This window comes from Acartia tonsa, chromosome 9 (assembly GCF_053477335.1).
Source record: "Acartia tonsa isolate MP-2025a chromosome 9, ASM5347733v1, whole genome shotgun sequence".
Taxonomy (NCBI): Eukaryota; Metazoa; Arthropoda; class Copepoda; order Calanoida; family Acartiidae; genus Acartia; species Acartia tonsa.
The window spans coordinates 1,314,142-1,331,334 of NC_137268.1; the positions used below are offsets into that span (position 1 = coordinate 1,314,142).

Genomic DNA, 17,193 nt, shown 5'->3' on the forward strand with positions numbered 1-17,193 from the left:
TATAGGTGCGTGCACAACATTTTGCCAAGGGGCTGAGCAAAGCCTTGACACCAGGGGCGTCCAAGCAAATTTTACCCCGGGGGTAAAATTTGCTTGGGGGGGGGGGGGGTAATTACCCCCCCTGAAATCTGTTGGCAGGGGTAAAGTTAGTTTACCCCCCCCCCAAAATTTACCCCTGGGGTAAAATTTTTGGGGGGGGTAATTTAAATTTTATTAAATATATAGTATTAAAAATGCGCGCGAAGCGCGCAAATTTTTTTTTTTATTAGAGATTTTTTATTTTTTGGGGGGTATTTACCCCCCCAAAATTGTTTGGGGGGGGTAAATACCCCTTCCTAATTGGTTTGGGGTGCCTACGGCACCCCCAGGGTAGGGGTAAATTTTGAATGGGGGGGGTAAAATGAAAAAAAATTTTGGGGGGGTAATCGCCCCATTACCCCCCCCCCCCTTGGACGTCTATGCTTGACACCCATGAAAAAAACTTAACCAGCAATTTATTGAGCTATAAATATTAATATTATTCCTTTACTTATCCTTTGTGTCCCTGGGCTAAATGGTGTCAAAACATATGGATATGTTTAGCTGGTTGCCAATAGGCATCACCATTGCCAAAATACTCATTTAGTCAGACAGGGACATAGCAACAGAAAAAAAAGATTTTTTTTGATTTTGTGCATCATATTATATTTCATAACTTCTGAGAATTAATAAATTTATCTTCAGGTTAAATATCCCTCTGATCCTAATCAGGTATCTAAAGGGATAAGACAATGGCCGATAAATTGTTGTACATCCCCAATGATGATACACAAAATTACCCCTTCTGTGGATTACAATTAGTGGTTGAAACGTTTGGACACTAAACTTATCAAATCAAAATTCAATAAAAGTCCCAACGAATGAGAAAACGTTATTATAATTCTTTGGGGACTAGTGGAATAAACAGCCCAATGTCCACTCCCTCCCTGGAAGATCGTTTCTTAATTATCTTCTAATATATATATGTATATCTATCTAATCATTATTTTAAGAAAGGGAATTTGGAACCATACTGTAACTTTACTACAGGGAATATTTAATTGATATATTGTTAAGAGCGAAGCTTTTCTATAGTTAGGGTTGGTATGTCTGTACGTCCGCAATGAGAAGCTTTGATGGCGGTTTTATGCATGTTGAAATCGTCATATAGATTATGAACCAATCATGAAGAAACTTGTAATAAGAAGCAAATACTTCAGAAAAATCTGCTACTCTATAATTTTCGTTTGTCCTGCTCTAAATTTGATATTCTTCTTCGATTAAAAAAAATAGATGAAAACAATTTTTGCTAGGTAGCATGTTAAAAGGACTAGTAAAGTGATTTGGAAACAAAACATATATCAAAGTAATCGATATGTTATTACTTGGATGTTGCAGCAGATTTTCAGTGATACTCCAAGCTGGCTAGAATAACTATATCACCCATTCAACCCCTTTTATTCAATCCCCTTCCTTACTACTGGATGAACAAACTGAACAATAAATAAGCTCCATATTAGCAATCTAAATTACCGCATATTTTCCCCTTTCAATATAATATCCACATATTCTATACGTTTACAAATCCTGATAGAGGCATTGTCTGCTGGGTTTCAGACACAATATAATTAAGTCATATCCATCCTTAAACAAAGCAGGAAGGCCCACTCAAAAATGAGAAAAAAGCAAACAAAACTATATTTCACCATTTCTGTAGCAATGTTTAGTATACAAGTGACAGTCTGTCAATCCATAGGAGGGATAAAGATAGCTTAAATTTTTACAGGTTGCTGTTCTACTCTATAAATATCTCCCATTCCAATTAAAGTTAAGAGCATTGCAAAAGCTTCAAAATTACAAATATCTTTCTATTAACTTAAAGTAAGAATTGAAGACTTCATTTTGCTAAATATAAATGTTTAAGCATACAATCTTATTCTGTATCCAATTTCAGACAAACTAGTCAGTGACCCTTTTGTGTTAAAACAGTTAGAACCTGAATCATTATTTATTTGTTTAGGCATGTAAGGTTATATAATCAAATGGATTTATAATATACTTAGTCTTTGACATACAACAGGATGATATCATTAATGCATGAACTGCTTAATAAGTGATGTGCATGTTAGCAACCTAAATTCACTACAATTTTCAACTGTTATATTCTACATTCATTCTGTCAATTCCATTAAACGAAGGAATACTGAATTTAAAAGAACTGGTTTAAATTGGAGAGGCAAAATAGTTTTTAGTATGCAAAATAAGGATTTAATTTAAATATTTATTTTCCTAAAAATCCTCGAATTTGTCTCTAGTTATTTTAAATGAAATTATTATTCTAGCGGAGAAATATATTGTTTTACAGTAACACAGGTTAATTTGAGACAATTTATCGAACAAGATGTGGGGATGGGAGGAAGACAACTCTCCCATCGATAATTTCTAGGGGTTAACTATTAATGGGAGTATCCTTTCATCCTTTTGAAAATGTCATTAATCCTGACTGGAATCAAGAATCAGCTTTTTTATTTAATTCACCCAACTTATTCCTGCAGTTTTAGAGACACTACTTGGCAATCCTTACATTCTCACTGCACTTTCTATTTCTTAATATAACTTTCAAACAGCTTCGCTACTATTAAAAAATCTTCCTTGATAGATACAAAAAAAGGCATCAATTTCTGAACTCCAAATATACTGCTCTTCAATTGAGTTTCAATAAAATGATTTTTAAACTTAAGAAATCTACCTTTTAAAAATTATTTTTTGAGCTTTAAAATTCAATTAAAATCTTTTAGGTTTTCCCCTCTCCCTTTCAACACCTTGCTTTTATAAAACCATTTTCAATTATGATTAAGTGTTAATGAGTAGTTTAATAAACCTCCAAGAGGCCGAACTGCCAAAATGTAAGAAGGGTGTCAAAATAAGGGGGGATAATCTAGAACAATCATAATGCTTTGAGCCAAAATAAGTAAATAATAGTAACCTTTTTTAAAAAAGTAAACTTTCATCTCTTGACCATGAATAGTTTCCTAAGGCTATTGTCAAAAAACTTTCATAAGTTTAACAAACATTTTTTGTTTCAAAAACCATTCTAAAAGACTTAAAATTTGAAAATTAAATACCTAGCCTTTAACCATTCCAGAACCTATGTGATGCTTATCTAAAATGGAGAACTTAATAGGTTCAGCAGATTTTGGAAATCTTAAGCTACAATAAAAAAAACCTTACTACTTGAGTCATATCTTTAAGTTGTATAGGTAGCTATTATTTATGAACAGTTCCCTTATAAGACTGTCAAACACTTTTCTTAAGTCTAACAAACAATTTGTAATAATAATATTTCTAGAGTCTGCCCCCCCATTTGTTTAGGTTTATACAAGCTTTTGTTATAACATTTCTAGAATCTGCCCCCCATTTGTTTAGGTTTATACAAGCTTTTGTTATAACATTTCTAGAATCTGCCCCCCATTTGTTTAGGTTTATACAAGCTTTTGTTATAACATTTCTAGAATCTGCCCCCCATTTGTTTAGGTTTATACAAGCTTTTGATATAACATTTCTAGAATCTGCCCCCCATTTGTTTAGGTTTATACAAGCTTTTGATGTTGATTAATAGAGAAGATAAGTAGGAATTAAAGGGAAAAGGAAACGGATATAAAAATATAATGTTTTAAGTGGGAAAGATATTAAAGAGTTATGTCTTCTGTGGAAAATATGTAAAGAGGAAAGTTAAGACTAATATATTTCCCTACTTTATTCTTTATTATTGTAATCTACATAAAGAAATTCTTTGTCAATTTTCATATCCATGCATTGAAAGTGACATTTTAATGCATTAAGTAAAATCTTTTTTAGTTAAATTTATGTTTTTAGACACGAAATAAGATTTCTTTGAAAATATCCCAAATCCCTTCTATTCTATAAAAATAATATCCTAATATAGAAACTTAACACAAATGGGAATCCACCGAAACGACATAGTTAAATAAGTTGTAAAGATTATTTTTTAATTAAACCTTTTATTATAAGTAGCGAAGCTACTAACATAATTCCACCAAATATTTTCAGTATTGTCGTCTGTAGAAGCAATATAAGTTTGTTTTAATTTGGCTGTGTGATAGGCTTCTGATATATTTTGAGATGATTCTCCAGATTTGATAATTTAGGCTTAATTTGTTCATTTTTATCCTTGTTTATAACAGACAGACTTGAAAACTACTTTACATGAAAGTATATCTTTATAATAAATGTCCTACCTCTTGGGTAAACTTTGGATGAATGACCGCAAGCTCACGTGCCCGCGCTTTCCCACCGCTCACCCGTTTACCCGCATCATCCGCCGACAACAGATCCATACTGTTTGCACCGCTGGTCCTTCCGCTAGGCGTGCGGGCGTTGGAAATGCGGGAATTGCCGCTTAAGTCGTCACCACCGCCGCCACTGCGAGAAAAGCGGGTGGATGAGCGGGCGGCGTGACCGCTGACGGCTAGCGGTTCCGAGGACAGGTCATGCGTTGACATTCTGGAGGACAACCTGAAATACAAATTGAAATGAAATTAAATGAAATTAATTATTCCCTTAAAAACAGAATCTAAAACAGAGGAGGGTAAACAATTTTTTGATTATGTTGACCACCCAACTTATTTGTAAAACGTGTTTCTAGCCTCTATAGGAAGCTTTTGACCTCCCCTAAGAATAGAGGGGGCATAAGCTAAAGCTAACTCAACCTATTGTGTAGGGACAATGTGCCGACTTTCATTGGGTCTTTGAATATCACCCAATAGCGTCGGAAATATTGACGCAGCAAAGTACCTACAAAAAGAGCAGAAAGCAATTTAGTAGCAGACGAAACAGGTCCCCACCACTTGGGCCAGGTAGTTGTCTGGATTATACATATAAATTAATTATGAAAGGATAAAGTTCTCCATGCCAGGGAAGCTTGACATAGGTGCTGGGATGGTTTTATATCCCATTGAATACAGAGCCCCTAGATGCCTGGGACTCAGCCGATAGTAAATTTTTTAATATCAGCATTACTTACCTAAAAACATAACTACCTAATAAACATAGGTATGTTCTGTTTTTAGATAAATTCTAAAAATAAATGAAATAAAATAAATTGAACAATCTTCTGTGGAAATTCTATTTCATTAATTGCATCAAATACAATGCTCTTGCGATTACACAAATATTAACACAAGCAAAATATGTAGGTATATAAGAATACCATTGAATAAAAACCATACAAGGAGAATATTTGGGAACAGTCCCTTTCGTAACATCGCCCCATAAGGGGCGATTCGTCGTATTTTTAAAATGGCTATTTATAGGTTATTTTAGGTTAGGTTAGGTTTTATTGGGTTAGGTGATTGCCCACTGGGTTAGGTAATTGGCCCAGCAGGGTTAGAGCCCCCCGCAGGGGCTAGAAATAGGAGAAAAACTACTGTGAAAATTACGAAGAATCGCCACATAAGGTGCGATGTTACGAAAGGGACTATACCCGAATATTTTTTAGGCAAAGGTATTCGATTCTACCTATCATAGTAAAGTGCTAAAGACCATAGATTTATAGCATTAAAGAAATTCTTTGATTTACTGACATTTGTTTAAAGGTCCTAACTCCAAACTGTATGTAATATTGTAGAAACGATATTACATGTCTCGGACAGATATTTTCAATATATTAAATACTAGTTAGAATTGTACGTTTTGCTCTTTGCCTCATAATCATTCTGGGTATATTAAATAAATAAAAGTGTCTTTAGAATGATTTCTTATAGCCGGTCAGTTCATTCATCCAGTAAGAGGGGAGGGGATTAGGTTAAGGAGGTGGATGTGTAGAGTGGGGTGGTCATTTTAGTCAGCTACAAGTTTCATTTTATTGTAGTATATGAAAATGTGGTGTAATATCTAGGGTTGGCAATCCGAATCCGGAATCCGCCCCCGCAAAGATCACCCCTCCCCCCCTCTCATCTCTCCCCACCTACACCACCAAGTGGAGAGATCATAAAATATGAAAAAAGACAGCTTTAAATTCTTCCCAGTACCTGGTATATTTTAATCCCTTATTTTTTAAAGAAGCCTTTTTAAATATTGCCAGAATCCGGAATCCGTCCAAAATATAAGAATCAGGAATCCGCGGAGAATCCGTTTTATTTTTGGACGGATTCTTGTAAGAATCCGAATCCGGTCAAAAAATAAGACAAATTGCCAACCCTATTAATATCCATTCATTTATAGGTGTATCTAGCATTTTTAAATTAAAATTTATTTTTTATGTTGACCCAGTTATAAATATCAAATAAAATAAAATTCCTTTTAGGCTTTTGGATATAGTTCAATCGTACAAAAGATGACAAAAACAGGATAATCCAGCAAGTAATGTTTGTAAGTTTTAGGCTATTATTTTAATTTATCCGAAGCAAGGATCAACCATACATATCCAAACAACTTAAAGTCAAAGTTCCGAAATTAAGCCAAAAACTTTTCATTTAAAAGTAAATAATCCTATTATACCAATATCATAGCTCAGTGGGATATAGATTCGAAAAAAATACCAATTGCATGCTATAATTATTATAAAACTGAAAAAAGCATAAAAAGCAATCTAAAGATTACAGTTGTAAAAAAAAACGCGCGAAGGAAAATCTACAAATAAAAATTCAGACCTCTATTTCGCATTGCGTCTAAGAAACTCTTTTAGTACTTTTAATAATATTTTTAGAGGTCAGGTATAGCTAGTTTTTTCCTTATGGCAGAAAGTTTTTCTGAGGGTGCCATAACCCTCTCCCCTATAGTTTAAAACTTGTTTAGTTTGCATCACTCTCAATCTATAGATTTTCTATACAAAGGAACATTCAGACGATAATTTTCCTAATTTTTGTAAATCTTTTATTATTTTGTATGGTGTGAATGCTTATCCTATTATAAAAAGTAATAAGGCCTTAAGATCTCGAAAACTGCAGTCCAAATTAGTTGTACTTCTCAAAGAGGCTTTTGTATAGTCTTGGGGTGGTTTTAAGTTATTTTTATAAAGACCCCTGAACTCCCCTAGAGGCTAAGGGTGAAGCAACTAGTAAGTACATTTAAAAGTAGAACAACCTTTCTTAAAAAATAAAAACATTGTCAAACTGTTTCTGAAACTACTTTTTCAATATGTAGCGCTTCAACTGATAACAAAACTATATATGAAAGTTGACGGTAATGGATCAATGATTAAGAAAGACTGCGTTAGTTATTTTGACCGTTGAGTGACGTACGTAAGTACAAACATGCCCTAATTATAGTGTAAGTGCGCTACTAAAATCTTGCTACTAGACGTTTAAAACCACTCTTGAAAACAAAATTGGCATTTAGATTATATAAGGATATGTGTTCGGTGCATCTGGGTCACTCACAGGGGTATATAGGGATAAGACAATGGAAAATAAATTGATGTACATCCCAAATGTCAACCCTGTTTTCGATAAAATTTAAATTTTTTTAAATAAAATTAAAAATTAGGGGGAGGGGGCACCCCCCCCAAACATTTTTTTTTCGCCCCCCAAAAAATTTATTTTTTTACTTTTTCTTTTAAAATCTAAAATAAGAAATTGGGTTATCAAATTCGACTCTCCCCTCCTCAAGTGCCCCTAGAGGCCTCTAGGGGCGTAGCCGCTAGTTATTAAATAAACTACTAAAACTTTCTAAGCCAAAAAAGACATGGTGGCCAGGGCCTGCGGGCGGTTCAGGCGACGGGTAGAGGCGATGATTAATGCTGGCGGCGATTTTATTGAATGCTCTAATAGCCATTTACCTAGTTTGCTTCCCAATTTTAAAAATTTGATAAAATCTTTAAAATCGACGATTTTATGTTCATTTGTTTAGAAATTCCGGTTTTATGTGGTCAATCCTACAAAGCTACTCATAAGCAATTAGATAAATTATAAAATGAAGAGATTTTTTATATAGGTGTTATTATTAAATTTTAAGCTACAGAGCTAATTTATCAGGTATTCTTTTAACAAACATTAGATGATTCATATAAAAAAAAACTTTGTCTATAACGTAATTACGAAATTTTTATGATTTTTATATTTTAATGATTTTATCCACAAAATCAAATACTATTATAAAGTCAAACTACATAAAAACTATTAAATTTCAAAACGTACTTTTTAACACAGGAAGAATTAAATAAAATATACTTGAAAACAAACATAAATGAATATTTTTTAAAAAATATATAAATCTAGATCCATTCAAATTTAAAGTTGGATTTGAGTTTCAGAACAAGAATGAAAATACAAACATTAGGTAGATCTTAAAATGTAATTTCTTTACAGGTATTCATGATTCATTTAAAATCCTATCATATAAAGTAGTAAGGAATTTTTGTCAGAAGCTGAAGATTTTATAAAACTACTGAACCGAAGAACATATTGATTTATATTTATGTCTTAGAAAGGTTTTAGGCTAATTTTCTACTCCCATCTTACCCCTTTGATTGTTGAGCCCCTAAGGAAAAACTAAGGAACCAGCTGCTAGTGAATGTATTAAACATTAATATCGTATTGTGGGCCTTGCAGTAGTTTTTGGTTTTTCACGTTGATAGATTTAATTGATGTCAAGATTACTTTATCATTTTATTTACAAAATAAACAGACGAGTACAAAAAAGAATTATAGCGAAGCTTTGCTTAAAATAATAATGTATAGAAGTGAGACATCACAAAAGTTAATTAAACTCGGTTCAAAAGAGTGTCCATACGAAAAAACTAAAAAATAATACACAATGCTAGTCAGCTGATTACTTATATAAAATAGATGAGATAATGTATTTTACTCGGCTCCTATATGAGATAGATGTTTAGCATTTCTTGTAAATTTTACCCTTCCCAAATAGGCACTTATACCTAATTAACTGCTTTGCTTGCTGCTCTCAATATTTTTAACAATTCATTTCTATCTTTGCTAATAACGGTTTTTTTAAGTTTGTCATAAACAAGGATGATAAAAGATAAAATCAGACGGTAGGACAAACGAACAATTGTTGCAAAATTACCTAAATAAAAGATAAAACTTGAATTGCATCAGATGAATAGGATAATTTATATCATGTAAAATAAATGGTTTTAAAAAGTTTAAAATCAGCATGTTTTAAATTGACGTACCTACATACTTTCTTGTTACGATTTAAGAGTTGCTATGTTATTTAAATCGTATCTAAATGTTTCAAGAATCATCATGCTAAGTTTTTAATCGTAAGGACAATTCTAACATAACTAAACTAACGTCAAGAGCTTCGCTTCAAAACTATTTTTTTCTTCACTGTTTCGTTTTTACACAACTTCACAACAAAGATTGATAAGGGGTTTAATTGTGAATATTTAAATTATAATATTTGTTTTAGCTGAACTTTTATTTCAGTTTAAACATTATGATAATGAGTTTTATGAATTTAAAACCAGGGATATAAAGGGATAAGACATTGACCGATAAATTAATGTATGTCCCTAATGATTATACACAAAAATACCCCTTCTATTAACAAAGTTGTTAAGTCAATCAATAAAAAAACGTTATAATCAGACTTTGAGGACTAGTGTAATAAACAGCCCATTGTCCACTCACTCTCTGATTTCAAACAAATTTTTTCCAAAAAAATATTTTTAGATAACTAAGTAATTACTTACCAAAGCATACCATAGTTTAAGGGGGGGAGGCGAGGGGTGGTAGGTGCCGGAAGCTCATAAACCGTGAGCAAAATGGAGAAAATATTGAGCTAGAATTTTGAAACTTGGTACATAAGCCTAATCCAATTTGTACTATTAGAAAACGTTATTATAAAACTTTGGAGGACAGTGTAATTAACAACCTTATGTCCCCTCCACCCCTGGCTATTAATCAGGAACGATATATCTAATTTTTCTAACTTACTCTAACGCCATGAAAGACCCTAGTTAGTTATATATGGAGTAACTGAATTTATAAATATGTTTAAAATGTGGAAAAGATAAAATAAATATTATGTCTAAAAACTGTCTGTTCAAAATTTTAAAACCCTTGTAATGATAAATTCAACAGATACGTATTGAAGGTTCGATTCTTAAAAAAAGGTTGGTTACTAATTTTTTATGCTACTTAAAATTACCCCTAATGTAGATTACAATTAGTGGTTCAAACGTTTGTACACTCCATCAAAATTCAATAAAAATCCACAAAATTGTTAAAGCAAACGAATAAGAAAACGTTATTTTAAAAATTTGAGGACTAGTGTAAAGAACAATCTTGGAAATTGGATAATAAGTAAGACGAATGGAAATTGGATTTTTATTGATTGTAAAAATTTCAATGGTCAAATATTTAAGAATGCAACTTGAGAATATTAGGGATTTCTCGAACACCCCAGGAAAAATTACATTTTCAAACAAGCTCAAACATATTCATGGACAAGTTTTAGGAAGAACAATTAAAAGTTTATTTACAATGCATTCCTGAGTAGTATAGAGGATTTAAAAAACCGGTCAATGGTTCCTTAAAATAGACATATTTGCTAGTTAGAACAAGCTTCCCTTAAATAATGCCTGCTCCTTCTTCAGTTTTATAGGCTTTCAAAGATTTTAACTAAAAATCTCTGCTATTTGACTTAAAAACTGCTTTTTATATTAAATTCTAATAGAGCTTTTTAAAAATCCCCTAAACTGTTGAGGTTTGCTGTGTTTAAAGGCAATGAATCATCATAGAGCTAAAACACTAGAGGGAGAAACGGTTAAATAATTGTATCTCCCCATCGCATAAACCTTGTGCAACCTTTCTATTGGGTCAATGAAAATCAACCAATGGTGTCGCTTATATTAACACAACCAAGTAGCAGAAAATAATTTAAAAGCAGATAAAAAAGGTCATGGAAAAAGGAAGGGAGGTAGTTATCTGTATATACATCTATACTATAGATCTGTTGAAGAAACAAATCTAAATTTCAAAACAACAGAGATAACGTACCTAAAAGATTTCTCTGACGATTTATCCAGTCTTTAACTTTTTGTCTGTCAATATGTCAGGTATATATTTTTTGTGTGTCTGTACTATTCATTCTTCTAAATACTTGTCCTTGTCGCATGTTTAAAACTTGGGGGATTTTTTACACACTTAGAATTTTAAAGTTTTCCCTTCAGTAAATTTTAACACTTTTTGACATAATATTTATTACTTTCAAATCATACACAATAGGGTCTAAAAATGTTTAGTATTATTATTATTTGATAACTGTTTCTAGGAGCTCTGTGTTCCTAGGGGTATGAAAGGGCACAAAAAAATAGCCTAAAACCATCATTAAAGACTTTAATTAAAAAAAAAAATTATCCTTTAACCTTCCCAGGACTCGACCCATGTAAAGCTTGAGAACTCAATCGGCTCTGTAGTTATTGAAATGTTAAGCTACAGACAAAAGTTTTATTATTAAAATAATGCAATGGGAATAGTCTTTCAGTCAACATCTCTTGAGCTATCCTAAGTGAATAAATAAATAGCTTAAAACTAGATAAGTATTAATATACAATCATACACACATCCAGCTACTTAAGAAGAATTCTAATCTTTATCCTTAGTAGAATATTAGAATGCATTTATCATACTTGAAGAAAAGATATTAGTTTTCATTAGATTTATATTTTAGATAACTATCGTTTGCTCTATAGTATAAACTTCTAATGTCCCTTTCAACTAGCGGCTACGCCCCTAGAGGCCTCAAGGGGTACTTGAGAAGGGGAGAGTCAAATTTGATAACCCAATTTCTTATTTTAGATTTTAAAAGAAAACGTAAAATTTTTTTTTTTTTTTGGGCAGGGTTTCGGATCCGGATCCGCAAGGATCCGCATATTTTTGAGTCCAAGGATCCGGATCCGCAAAAAAATGCGGATCCGGATCCTTAGACTCCAAAAAATGCGGAAAAAATGGAAAAATCTACCTAAATTTATATAAAATTTCAGACATTTTCTTGATGAGAGCCAATCTTTAAGGTTTAGGTTTAGACTTGAAAATTAAAAGTATTTTTGACTTCGAATTAAAGAATAAATTTTTTTGAAAAATTTGGTGATTTTATTTTTATTGTCAAAGATCCGGATCCGGAACCGCACTGACCAAATTTTGAGGATCCGGATCCGCATAAAATCAATGCGGATCCGAAACCCTGTTTTTGGGGGGGTATTTTTCTTTTTTTTGAGGGTTGAGGGTGTTCCATTTCCCAAGAAAATAGTTATAAACCTTTCCGGGACCTATGAAAAGCTACCCTGTTAAGGAGAACCCAATCGGTTCAGTGGTTAGCGATATCCTTTGGTATAAACACACAGACACACAAACACACAGACAAACAAACACACAGACAAACAAACATCCTGTTACTTTAGTATAAGGATATAAACATCTATAATGATCATATTGGGCTGCTTATTACACTAGTCGCCAAAGATTAAGTTAAGATCAATTTATAGGCTGAAAACAAGATTATAAAAGGACATTCAAACTAGATAAGAATGAAAATAATAAAATAATAATCTATTTTATAATTGAAATGCACTCCCTTCTACTAGATACAGAGTCTACTTATACTAAAGAATTTGCATAACTGACTGTCATATGTCTGAAGTTTTTTTTTGTCTAAAAATAGAATATCTATTAGGTAATTGACCCTTTATATAACACTGAGTCTATTATATACCTAAATTTTATCATCCATCCATCTTACTATCTATTAAATCCTATGTCCAAAAACAAGTTTTTATAACACATCCATCCAGTCATGCATCCATCTATATATTAGATCCTATGTTCATAAACAAGTCTTTATTACACATTTATCTATCTATCTATCTATTAGATCCTATGTCCAATAACAAGTTTTTATAACACATCCATCCAGTCATGCATCCATCTATCTATTAGATCCTATGTTCATAAACAAGTCTTTATTACACATTTATCTATCTATCTATCTATTAGATCCTATGTCCAATAACAAGTTTTTATAACACATCCATCCAGTCATGCATCCATCTATCTATTAGATCCTATGTTCATAAACAAGTCTTTATTACACATCTATCTATATATCTATCTATTAGATCCTATGTCCATAAACAAGTCTTTATGATACATCTATCCATTTATCCATCTATCTATCTATCTATTAGATCCTATGTTCATTAACAAGTCTTTATTACACATCTATCTATCCAACCATCCATCTATCCATCTATCTATCTATTAGATCCTATGTCCATAAACAAGTCTTTATGATACATCTATCTATCCATCCATCCACCCATCCATCCATTCATGCATCCATCAATCTATTAGATCCTATGTCCATAAACAAGTCTATATTACACACTTATCTATATATCTATCTATATTAGATCCTATGTTCATAAACAAGTCTATATGACACAACTATCCATCTATCTATTAGATCCTATGTCCATAAACAAGTCTATATTACACAAATATCCATCCATCCATCTATCTATTAGATCCTATGTCCATAAACAATAGGGTGGGTCGATTTTGGACATTTTTTTTCTGAGGCCAAAGCAGGGATCTGCAAATGATTTGTATGAGAATAATACACCTCTGGATGATTTAAAATTTATGCTAAGTCTTAAAACCGCTGACGACCAGACATTCAATTGTATAGCTATTTTTTAATGGGAGTCAAATTCTTTTTTGAATCAGAACGATGGCTTCATGGTGCTCCCAGGAAAGGCATTTAGGAGTAGAATCAGGAACTTTTGACCGTTTCAAAAAATCTCGTTCCTAGCCTGAGAAAATCTAAAAAACCTCTACAAATTAGACAGTTCTCAATTAACCTTAAAAAATTGTGTTTTTTTATGGATTTCTAAGGCTAGGAACGAGATATATTGAAACGGACAAAAGTTCCTGATTCAGCTCCTCAAGGCCTTTCCAGGGAGCACCATGAAGCCATAGTTCTGATTCAAAAAAATTTTGAATGTCGTCTTTGCATATTAATAAGTAATGAAATATATTTTTTAGTGGTCGCGTTCTAAAACTCAATTTTTTTTTATTCTTTTTCAGTCAGAAATGTTTTTAAGGTTAATTTTATCTGTTGCATATCCCCTCTTTGTCTAATTCCGATATGAACCCGCCCTAATAAACAAGTCTTAAAGACACATTTATTCATCCATATATCATGACATATCTATCCATCTATCAATTAGATCTTATGTTCATAAACAAGTCTATATGACACAAATATCCATCCATCCATCTATCTATTAGATCCTATGTTCATAAACAAGTCTTTATGATACATCTATCCATTTATCCATCCATCCATCTATCTATCTATTAGATCCTATGTTCATAAACAAGTCTTTATTACACATCTATCTATCTATCTATCTATTAGATACTATGTTCATAAATAAGTCTTTATTACACATTTATCCATCTATCCATCTATATATTAGATCCTATGTTCATAAATAAGTCTTTATTACACATTTATCCATCTATCTATCTATCTATCTATTAGATCCTATGTTCATAAACAAGTCTTTATTACACATCTATCTATCTATCTATCTATTAGATCCTATGTCCATAAACAAGTCTTTATGATACATCTATCCATTTATCCATCTATCTATCTATCTATCTATCTATTAGATCCTATGTTCATAAACAAGTCTTTATTACACATCTATCTATCCATCCATCCACCCATCCATCCATTCATGCATCGATCAATCTATTAGATCCTATGTCCATAAACAAGTCTTTATTACAATCTATCCACATCTATCTATCCAACCATCCATCTATCTATCTATCTATTAGATCCTATGTCCATAAACAAGTCTTTATGATACATCTATCTATCCATCCATCCATCCATCCACCCATCCATCCATTCATGCATCCATCAATCTATTAGATCCTATGTCCATAAACAAGTCTATATTACACACTTATCCATCTATCTATCTATATTAGATCCTATGTTCATAAATAAGTCTTTATTACACACTTATCCATCCATCTATCTATATATTAGATCCTATGTTCATAAATAAGTCTTTATTACACACTTATCCATCCATCCATCTATATATTAGATCCTATGTTCATAAATAAGTCTTTATTACACACTTATCCATCCATCTATCTATATATTAGATCCTATGTTCATAAATAAGTCTTTATTACACACTTATCCATCCATCCATCTATCTAATAGATACTATGTCCATAAACAAGTCTTCTATCCATCCATCCATCTATATATTAGATCCTATGTCCATAAACAAGTCTTTATTACAATCTATCCATCTATCTATCTATTAGATCCTATGTCCAATAACAAGTTTTTATAACACATCCATCCAGTCATGCATCCATCTATCTATTAGATCCTATGTCCAATAACAAGTTTTTATAACACATCCATCCAGTCATGCATCCATCTATCTATTAGATCCTATGTTCATAAACAAGTCTTTATTACACATCTATCTATCTATCTATCTATCTATCTATCTATTAGATCCTATGTCCATAAACAAGTCTTTATTACACATCTATCTATCTATCTATCTATCTATCTATTAGATCCTATGTTCATAAACAAGTCTTTATTACACATCTATCTATCTATCTATCTATTAGATCCTATGTCCAATAACAAGTTTTTATAACACATCCATCCAGTCATGCATCCATCTATCTATTAGATCCTATGTCCAATAACAAGTTTTTATAACACATCCATCCAGTCATGCATCCATCTATCTATTAGATCCTATGTTCATAAACAAGTCTTTATTACACATTTATCTATCTATCTATCTATTAGATCCTATGTCCAATAACAAGTTTTTATAACACATCCATCCAGTCATGCATCCATCTATCTATTAGATCCTATGTTCATAAACAAGTCTTTATTACACATCTATCTATCTATCTATCTATCTATCTATTAGATCCTATGTCCATAAACAAGTCTTCTATCCATCCATCCATCTATATATTAGATCCTATGTCCATAAACAAGTCTTTATTACACATCTATCCATCCATCCATTAGATCCTATGTTCATAAACAAGTCTATATGACACATCTATCCATCTATCTATTAGATCCTATGTTTATAAACAAGTCTATATGACACAACTATCCATCCATCCATCTATCTATTAGATCCTTTGTTCATAAACAAGTCTACATATATGACACATCTATCCATCTATCAATTAGATCCTATGTTCATAAACAAGTCTTTATTACACATCTATCCATCTATCTATTAGATCCTATGTTTATAAACAAGTCTATATGACACAACTATCCATCCATCCATCTATCTATTAGATCCTTTGTTCATAAACAAGTCTATATGACACAACTATCCATCCATCCATCCATCAATCTATTTATTAGATCCTATGTCCATAAACAAGTCTATATTACACACTTATCCATCGATCAATCTATTAGATCCTATGTCCATAAACAAGTCTTTATTACAATCTATCCATCCATCTATCTATTAGATCCTATGTTCATAAATAAGTCTTTATTACACATCTATCTATCTATCTTTCCACCAATTAGATCCTATGTCCATAAACAATTCTATTACACATCTATCCATCTATTTATCCATCCATCTATCTATCTATTAGATCCTATGTCCATAAACAAGTCTTTATTACACATCTATCCATCCATCTATCTATCTATCTATCTATATATTAGATCCTATGTTCATAAACAGTGTCTTTATTACACATCTATCTATCTATCTATCTATTAGATCCTATGTCCATAAACAAGTCTTTATGATACATCTATCCATTTATCCATCTATCTATCTATCTATTAGATCCTATGTTCATAAACAAGTCTTTATTACACATCTATCTATCCATCCATCCACCCATCCATCCATTCATGCATCGATCAATCTATTAGATCCTATGTCCATAAACAAGTCTTTATTACAATCTATCCACATCTATCTATCCAACCATCCATCTATCTATCTATCTATTAGATCCTATGTCCATAAACAAGTCTTTATGATACATCTATCTATCCATCCATCCACCCATCCATCCATTCATGCATCGATCAATCTATTAGATCCTATGTCCATAAACAAGTCTTTATTAC

At 31.9% G+C, this 17,193-nt stretch overlaps 1 protein-coding gene across 1 annotated transcript in view; it reads right to left on the minus strand.

Moving 5' to 3' along the window:
* Positions 1-17,193, minus strand: part of LOC145328395 (uncharacterized) — a 310,864-nt gene that overhangs the window by 242,863 nt on the left and 50,808 nt on the right. Inside the window, exon 6 of the mRNA XM_080172033.1 lies at positions 4,278-4,554. Coding sequence (XP_080028159.1) covers positions 4,278-4,554 — 277 coding nt within the window. The remainder of the gene's footprint in view (positions 1-4,277; positions 4,555-17,193) is intronic.